The sequence below is a fragment of the Ixodes scapularis genome, unplaced genomic scaffold (genome assembly GCF_016920785.2).
Source record: "Ixodes scapularis isolate PalLabHiFi unplaced genomic scaffold, ASM1692078v2 PGA_scaffold3__209_contigs__length_174095766, whole genome shotgun sequence".
Lineage (NCBI taxonomy): Eukaryota > Metazoa > Arthropoda > Arachnida > Ixodida > Ixodidae > Ixodes > Ixodes scapularis.
Genome location: NW_024609868.1, coordinates 10,399,558 through 10,408,718, shown reverse-complemented (window position 1 = coordinate 10,408,718; position 9,161 = coordinate 10,399,558). Strand labels below are relative to the sequence as shown.

At 48.5% G+C, this 9,161-nt stretch overlaps 1 protein-coding gene across 50 annotated transcripts in view; it reads left to right on the top strand.

The window, feature by feature from the left end:
- Positions 1-264: 264 nt before the first annotated feature.
- LOC8025394 (calcium/calmodulin-dependent protein kinase type II delta chain) overlaps positions 265-9,161 on the top strand; it is a 183,738-nt gene continuing 174,841 nt past the window's right edge. For 8 of the 50 annotated variants that reach the window (XM_042292289.1, XM_042292285.1, XM_042292250.1 and 5 more), the window contains exons 1-2: positions 292-455; positions 2,999-3,102. In XM_042292289.1, the coding sequence (XP_042148223.1) occupies positions 343-455; positions 2,999-3,102 (217 nt within the window). In that variant the 5' untranslated portion in view covers positions 292-342. Of the gene's footprint in view, positions 456-2,998; positions 3,103-9,161 lie in introns of all 50 variants that reach the window. The other 42 variants (XM_042292284.1, XM_042292275.1, XM_042292272.1 and 39 more) reach the window with 21 other exon arrangements.

The following is a 9,161-nucleotide window of genomic DNA, read 5'->3' as shown; positions in this document are numbered from 1 at the left end:
GGGGGGGTTCAAACTGAAAGAACAAGGCAAACGAATATTTCGGGCGGAGGTTCTGTTCTGCCCGAACCACCGCCCGAACCACCGGTCGGATCCCAATTCAACTTTTCGCGCTCTCTGGAGGCACGATCGCACTGGTACCGCAGTTCCATACAACGCGCGGCGCAGCTCGACAGGCAGCGCTCTTCTCGCACCAGGCGGCCGACACGCAAAGCATGAATCCGAGTGACGTCAAGCGACGCTTCCCGGCCCCCTGGCGGCGAGACGGGAGCGCCGTCGCTGCTGCGCCGCCCGAACCGCCCGGCGCTGCGCCGAGAAACGGTAATCAGGGCGCTCTCGCCGAGGATGAGATTCCGCGAGACGTTTCATCTCCCCTCATCCAGTTTAATCAATATGGCTGCCCCGACACCCACAACACGATTTAGTGACAATTACGAGTTAAAAGAAGAACTAGGAAAGTGAGTACCAACTGATTTTTCACCTCGGGGCATGTTCGGGCAAGGTTTGGGGGCCCCCGTGGCCCCCGCCGGTCACCGTGTCCGGGGCGCACGGGCCTTCTCTGCGGCACCGCTCTCTCCGGCCGCTCTCCGAGGAGAGCGGCGATGCTGGGCGCCCTTCGTACGCATCTGCACGCTCGGCAAACTCGACTAGCCCGGGGTTTTGCAGCGCAAAACTCGCGTTTCCGCCCGACCCGGGTTCGGTGCGTCTCATCACGTGGAGTTACCGTGCGTGTGCATTGCCTCCGGCGTTCCCCGGTCTCGTCTGCCCGTTGAGGTTCCTAACCGGGGTCGCTCGCCGCACGACTGCGGGGGGGCCCTTGCCCCGCTGGCTCGACGTCGCCGGGCAAGTCTACGTTTGCCTCGCGGGCGCTGCTCCCGGGCACGCCGGGTCGCGGGGCGTGCTCGGGCGCCAAGAATCCGGACTCGCCCCCAGTTTTCGGGCTGCGGGCGTCGCGATCTCGTACCGGCCCACCGTTGGAGATCAGCTGACAGACGCAAAGTGGAACGTGCGTCTGCTACTGCCGTATTTTTTTTTTTTTTCTCTGTTTCCATTTGCCGATTAATGTTAAGCTAGGAGACAACGCGGTGCGCATGTGTTATTGCAGACGGTGAAAAGAAAAAGTCCTGACAAGTCGGGACCACGGGCTAGCCTTTTGGAGATGTTCGCGAGGTTTTGAAGGGCAGATGTCGTGCTCGTGAGGGCTCCAACATCAGCTCTATTTGTAGCCTCCTTTGGGAGAGCCAGAAAGAGAAAAAAAAAAAAAAAAAAGAAAACAGAAAAAAAAAAGAAACAGTGTTTGTGGGCGTACCCGGAGGAAAAAAAAGACAAAAACAAAAAAGAAACGTGCGTATTTTTTCACGCCTGCTGCTTTGCGGCCTAGTGAACAGAACTTGACACCTGGATCGTGTGAGGCGCGTTTTATTTGATCTGTTATTTTTATCACTCACGTCTGAATGGTCCCCCATATCTTTCGGAATTTGAGCGGCGGGTCTTTGCTCGGCGTTCTGAGCGGTAAAACATGTGAGCTTGTTCCCCCCACCACCGACAGGCGCAGCGGGCTTTGCTACTGAGCGTTTCTCGGCCGCACCCTTCTTGACGTAACCTTTGGCGGCAAACTCGATTTACTGCGAATCGGGCATCTCGGTCACGGATTCAACTTCTTATGCGATGAAGCGTTGCATTCGCCGTGCAGACGCTCAGATGCCCGCCGGCAAACGACATTTTACGCCGACGCGTAGTTGGCTCGCGACTACATCATTTTGGACGTTTCGTATTTATGCGATTCATTTACCACGAAACGCTAAAGTATTACAGAGTGGAATGGGGCGGGAGAATCGGAGATCTTTAAGCACGGAAAGGGGAACGACGTAGAATCAACGGGGATTGCGTTCATTGTAGCCTGCGTGGGATCACGCAGGTTTCTAAAAAAAAAAAAAAAAAAAAGAGAAACTATAACTGAGCGAAGATACTGGATACCCCAGAACTCGTAGCGACGTTTGTTACAGTTATAGAAATCTGCTTGCAACTTGGAGAACACGTCTACAGAAAAGGCACTTAATCGTAAAATAAAAGATAACCGCGAAATATAAATGCAAGCACATAAAATTGGTAGCAAGCAGTGATATCTGTTTCGTAGCAATACCACAGAACAAGTTACTACGCGATGTCGGGCCGAAGATGGCGAAGTTCAGTCGAGGTCGTAAAATTAAATATTTAAATTACTATTCCGAGGAATAACGTGCCCTTTTGTAGGGACAATGTACGACGCGCGATAGGATGGGTTAGATAAGAAACCAATGCTTTATCTTACCAAATGGGCTGGGACGAGATGTTTTGATGCAATGTCGAAAAAATGTCGTTTCAAAAAAAAAAAAAAAAAATTTTTTTTTTTTGAGGGAAAATGGAGTTTACTAATCTCTACCCCTACATAGCTATCATGCATCATCTCAAACTCATCCCAAATTCTCATGATCTAAAAAAAAGATAATAATAATAATTTTACGAGGTAGGATTGGAGTTAGGGAGTTTCTAACGTAAGGGGCGCAACTCCTGATTTTTTCGTAATCATTCTCACCCCGATAAGGACTAATTAAAAAAAAAAAAAGACATCGCGTATTGTAAATTTTTTAATTAAACGCCTATTTTCTTCCCTGTTATTTTTTTTTTCTCGTTTGCTACGCCACGTCTGTATTCTCCGCGTAACAATGTCGGAGCAATTTGTTGGAACAAGCGTCGCAAACATTGGTGCGAGAGCTGTTTCTTTCCCCTGCGCCTTCAGCCCGTGCCGGTGGATTACCGGACCGATTTTCACGGGGACCGAATAGGTGCCGGAGACGTCGCGTCGCTAATGAGTGGATCCGCTGATCCCTCCGAGCTTTTCTTTTTTCCCCGTGTTTTGTTCGCCCGTCTTTCGGGGTAATCCTTGCGCGAGTGATTTTCGGATTGCGCGTCCCTTCTACCGTGTCCTCACCCGTTATCTCTGTCTCCCTGTGTCTCGCAGAGGTGCGTTTTCAATTGTGCGGCGATGCGTGCAGAAGTCGACGGGATTAGAGTTCGCCGCCAAGATCATCAACACCAAGAAGTTGTCTTCGAGGGGTGAGCAGGGCAAGAAGTTTTTCGTTTTGTTCTGTTTCTTGAAGTGCGAGTGCATGCGGAAGAGCGCCGTGTGTGCGTTGAGTGAGTGAGTGTGAGTGAATCTGAGTGAGTCGGGATGTCCGGGATTTGTAGCACCAACCGCCAGGATCGCGGCATATCTGACAGAATTACAACAGGTATGAGGTGGTGAGAGAGATTTGGAAAGGGGTCATGGTGCCTGGCTTGACTTTTGGAAACGCAGTGCTATGCATGAAATCCGAAGTGCATGCGAAACTAGAAATAAAACAGCGCGGAGTAGGTAGACTGGCTTTGGGGGCGCATTGCAAAACGCCAAACCAGGGAGTACAAGGAGACATGGGATGGGCATCATTTGAGAGCAGGGAAGCGGTGAGCAAGGTAGAATTTGAGGATAGGTTGAGGCTAATGGATGGGGAGCAATGGGCACGAAAGGTTTTCAGCTATTTATACATGAGGAGTGTAGACACAAAGTGGAGACAGCGCACTAGGAAATTAAGAGGAAGGTTTTTGGGCTATAGCGAAGATACGGAAGAGCAAGTCTCAGTTAAGAAGAAAGTTAAGGCCACAGAAAGAGATCGGTGGCTAGAGGGAATGCAGACAAAGACTGCTCTGGAAAGCTATAGATTAAACAAAAGAGTTATTGCCAAAGAAAGCATTTATGACAATTCTGGGGGAAGCTCATTGCTGTTTGAGGCAAGAACGGGTGTTCTGCGAACCAGAACATACAGAGTGAAGTACCAGGAAATTGATACAGTGTGCACGGCTTGTGGAGAGGAGGACGAGACGGCTGAGCACTTGATACTCTACTATAAAGGGCTTCACCCTATGCCTACCGAAGACAACATAGATTTAATAAAGTCATTGGGTTTTAGAGACAGCGAAGGGAGGGTGGATTTCAAAACTGTAGAGATTACCAAGCAAAGATTAAGTGAATGGTGGCAGAAATCGAGAGAAAACTAGGTATTTTCTTAATCACTGATGGCAAGGGGGTTTCATAGCCTCACTTTCTTTGCACTGCGGAGTGAATATAGATTTCACATTTAAATATTCTAAGCTTAAATGGTAAAACAAAATGGCTAGGTGGCGTAAGCTACCGCCCGATCCAAAGGGCTCAGCCGTATTCATCCATCCATCCATCCAACGACAGGCGGGTTTCTGTGACGTCATTTGTTGTCGCTTCGAGACCACTCTTTTGATGTATGTGCGGATGGGACGCTAAAGACACCGGTCGAAGACGCGTTCCTGGCGCCGTAGTTGTGTCTGTGTGAGCGGTTCTTGGTTTACAGGAAGGTCTACAGCCCGAGACCGCTCTTAGCTTGGTAGCGAATCTAGCGATCAACCAATGACCACCCTCGCGCGTGGAAGCTATAGGCGTTTGCAAGTACGGGTTTGGGCGCCGCCATCTTGCTGCTGGTGTGGGTAGATCGTATGATCTATAGCCAAGCATTGCTGAGGCGTACCTAGGGTCTATAGACTGGCGCCCAAACAAAGCAGTTTCCATCCACGGTTGCCAGACTAGCTTCCGAAGTGCGGCTGCTTGCAAACGTCTATAGACCAACGCGCCTTTTGCCCGTGGCTACTGCGCGTGTGCTTGAAACGAGATACGCGTGACGTGAAAACCGCCTGCGCCTGCGCCGACAGCAGTGCCACCACGTGACGTCAAAGCTGCTGGTGGGTGTGTGGTGAGGAGTCGATACCCACACGTCTGCGCCATGGAACGTTGCGTTCTTTCTTCTTTTTGTATTATCTGGACGTTCACAAAGGGAAAAATATACATTCTGAAGCATTTACGTTGCCGGATGGAATCTTGCCCTGAACCTCAAGTTTGCGCAGCGCAATTTAGAGATCGTGCCTTTTCGACTCGGGTGCGTGGACTACCCCGCCCGTCTGCAAAGACAGGTCTGGTGTGAACGGCGACTGTATATGTTAGGTAGAAGTGTACACGCACCCTCTCTCCGAACATGGGACACAATTTCGCTGAACATTCAGCAGGTGCACCGTGCACGCTTACTGCTCGGCGTGGAGTTGATCTTCGCTCTAGCACAATGCAAAAAACTGTCCCTCGTCGTATAGCTTGATCGGCTGAGAGAGCCGGGGCGACCCGAGAACGGATAGAAGGCGCAGAACAGTTACGAAAAGTTGCAAGTCATGCTGTCACGGAATAAATAGTGCAGTGGCCGTCGTCTGAGCTCCCGCGACAAATTTGGAAGGTTTATGACGGAACATCTCTAACCGTCACTGTACGGCAAACAACAACAACAAAACGAGATTGTAAGTTAAGTAAACGGGTCAAACCTTTAGGGAAAGCAGATGGAATTCCTTATATGTGTATATAGCATAGGAGGAATGAAGCATCTTTGATTTGGAGTGAAAAGGGTACTTTAATGTTTGCTGTAGAAATTCGTCTAGAATATCCCTGAGGGTCTTTTCAAAGCGCCAGTTTTTTTTCACCGGACAAATCTAAGGATTACAAATGTGCCCGGATCAGCTCCCTTTCAATACCCAGAAAAAATAAATAAAAGACAGTTTTCTAATTTTCGGACGAGCCCATACTGCGCTGCAGCCTGAGGTTGTACTGCGGGATAGCTGAATAACAAAATCTGTTTAAATGATCTGATTGGAACTTATTCTGGCTAAACTTGGTTGCTCAGTTTTGCTGCGCGTGCCAGTTCCGTTAGGGAAGCAGGCTAGAGGTATGACGACACGATTCACATCTAGACGGGATTTTATTGTTTTGCGAATTTACGTAAATTCGTAGAAAAGTCTCGACGACCAAGCCATGTGGATACTTCAATATCGCTCATAAACCTTGTTGGAAGATCGTGGCGATGACGGGAGGCTTTTATTTATTTATGTATTTCAAATACTTTAAGTTGGTATCAGGACCGTTATATCAATGGAAAAAGAAATACACTTTAGACATAAAAAAATGGTACCAACTATAAACACATACACACACACAAACACACACACACTAACACACGCACCTATTCAAATACATACAGATCAAAGTATCTCGCCTCTGGCTCTCTGCCAGACAACGCTTTCGGGCATCGGGCAACATCATCCTCACGTAAAATACGCTTTAAAAAAAAAAAAAAAAAACTTTTGTTTTGTTTTTTATTTGAATTTAACTACTACTACTACCTCGATGAAATAATGAAGCAATAATAATAATAATAATAATAACAGCGACTTCTCACCAAGCGCGATAATTTATTTAATTCAAAATAAAATTTTGATTTTTTTTTTTAAATGGAGCTGTCATTTTGTATAGAAGAGCTGTCATTTTATCATTTTTCTTAGTAAAACTAATGCTGGAAGTGGGCGCCATTTATTGAAACCTGTCGCACTGTCTCAAAGCGCCCGTGCGATCATTTTCCCGCAGGACGGAACGGGAGCCGTCACTCGGTGTACGGAGGGAACTCCGAAGGCCAACTCCGACGTGCGTTTAGTCGCATTGGGTCATTGTGCCTGCTCATCCTATCCTGAACTGGATACATTTTTTGATGTCTAATCGTATCCCGGGTTTCGTCGTCATTCGCTGTGACTCGCCTGCGTGAGCGCTCAAGTTTCTTACGATTTTTTTTTTTTTTTTTTTAGCGCGCGACACAAACATTGCTTGGCAGAGTTGGGGTTAAACACAGTTCAACTTACACACCATTTCCAATACTTTAAGAAAAATTATTTCTAAATGTTTAAAAATTGTATTCCCAACTCTAACGGTGTGCATGTATACGCACTAAATCACAATTTCTCACACCGCTTCTATGTTTCACATTTTCACCACCAGGCTGCGTCAGTTTTTTTTTTTTTTTTTGTGTGTGTTTTTGAATATGCAGTGGTTCCCCACTACTCTCGTTCACGTCCTTTCCGCTGAGTGGCGTCGCCTCCTCTGGAGTTTCCTAGAGGGCCTACATTGTAGAGGGGGCCCATCTCAAACCATGTGGAGTCTTTGCAATTTAATGGCGGACGCTTCCTGCGGAGATTGGTCGCCAGTGCGCATGCGCCGCGTTGTCGCGTGGCGAGGAGGAAAGCGGGCGTAAAGGCGGAGACCTTTGCAGACGACCAACGCTTTCGGCATCTCTATAGACCCTTTCATCAAGGGCGCCGCCATCTTGAATTGTCGTCACTTCCAGTATGGGCGAAAACATTGTTTTGCCTTCGCCACGCCAATAGAATGCATTTAAGAGAAAAGCGTAACCGTCACTCATTCTCGTTTTGCCTCCCCTCTATTTTTTTGCTGGTTACAGGCTGAAACGTTTTAATATTTTTTCGTCGCCCATACCGGATATGCCTACTTGGCGGTCGGGGGCGAGAGTAAGCGGCGTCATTTCCGATACCCTCCAGAGAAGAGGGGGAGAAGGAGCTCCCCTCTTATCAGGACCCTCCTTTGTGCCTTCCGGATTTGCACAGGCGTCGCTATTCTCCCCCCAGAAGATTATAGAAGATTAACCCGTCAGTCAAAATTCTTACAAAAGCAGCTTCCCTCTCCTCCTTTTACTTGGTGTGCAAATGTGTGCGATGTGACGTCAATGCAAGGAGCCTATAGACCTTTTCTGCAAGTGCGCCGCCATCTTGAATTTACGTCACTTCCAGTATGGGCGAAAACATTGTTTTGCCTTTGCGGCGCCAATAGAAGGCATTTAGGATATAAGCGTAACCGTCACACTTTCTCGGTTTGCCTCCCCTTTATTTTTTAACTATTTGCAGGTTGAAACGTTGGATTATATTTTCGTCGCCCATACCGGATACGCCTATTAGGTGGCTGGGGACGAGAGTACACAGAAAAGGTCTATATATTGTCCCCTTTATATCGAATCGAATAAATTGAATTCAAAGTTCTCTAGAGGCATTAAATAAGCTGCGCGCTTTTGAGTGTCGGATCTCAGACCCCCTAACGTCTTGCGGCCGCGGACATTTTGGTGCTTAGTGCGGAATGGGCGCAGTTCGCGATCGTCACACAATTCGTTAAATGCTACTTCTTGAGCCTCTGGATGCTGCGTCCGCGGAGGCGCAGACGATGTTGTTTTGCTCTGTCGCGGACTGTTTTGAGGCTTCTGTAGTGGACGGACAAGCGTTCCTTGCGATTTAAGATAAAAGTATCGGATAGCTGGCGACGATGATTTGAAGCACCAAGATGCGCATTTCCGGGCTAGAGGTGGCGCGAGCTACCGCCCGTTACGAAGGGTACAGCCGTTAGCATCCATCTATCCACCGATGACTGAAGTGTCGCTATGCGGACCGCAAGTTCGTCTGCTTCTTTTGCAGGGGTTATGGAACGCAGGGCACTGATTGGCTCTGATTGAAGGATAGTGGGTAGACCTCAGGGCAGCTTGCTTTGAGGTCTACCCACTGTCCTTCAATAGAGAGTTTTAGTAGATCGTTCCGATACCTCCGATAGCCCCGATAACGATACTATGCATGCACAAGGGAGGCGGTGGCCGAGTATCGGGTATCGTTATCGGAGTCATGGGAACGATCTGCTAAAACTCCCTAATCAGAGCCAATCAGAGCTCGGCGCCTTTATTGACGTCACCGCAACTACTGCACAAGAAGCAAACGACTTGCTCTGCGCATTCTGAAGCGTAGTTTATTTAGTGGTCTTCATACCCGTGCTTGAGACACTAGAGAGTTTTAGTTGATCGTTCCGATGACTCCGATAACGATACCCGATACTCCGGCGATACCTTTGCGTATGCATCATATCGGTATCGGAACGATTTGCTAAAACTCTCTCATCTGGGCTTTCGGAAGAACAAAAGAACAAAAGCATACAGGAGCAATGCGGGTGCATCGCACGTGCGCTGACTGCACGGATGAACGGGCAGACTTAATTATCGCTTCGCGCGCACGATGCAGTGTGTTTGCCACGGACTTTGTTTGCCACGGAGATTCGCCAAGGGGCACAAAAGGGAGGAAGGGAGCTGCACAAAGGGGAAACGGGAAGAGGATGGAGCGCTCTGCGTTTGCCTCGGTTCGGCGTTTTCCATAGCGGCTCGCTGAACTGCCGCAAACGCTATGACGCGCCCTTTGAGGCAACATTGACG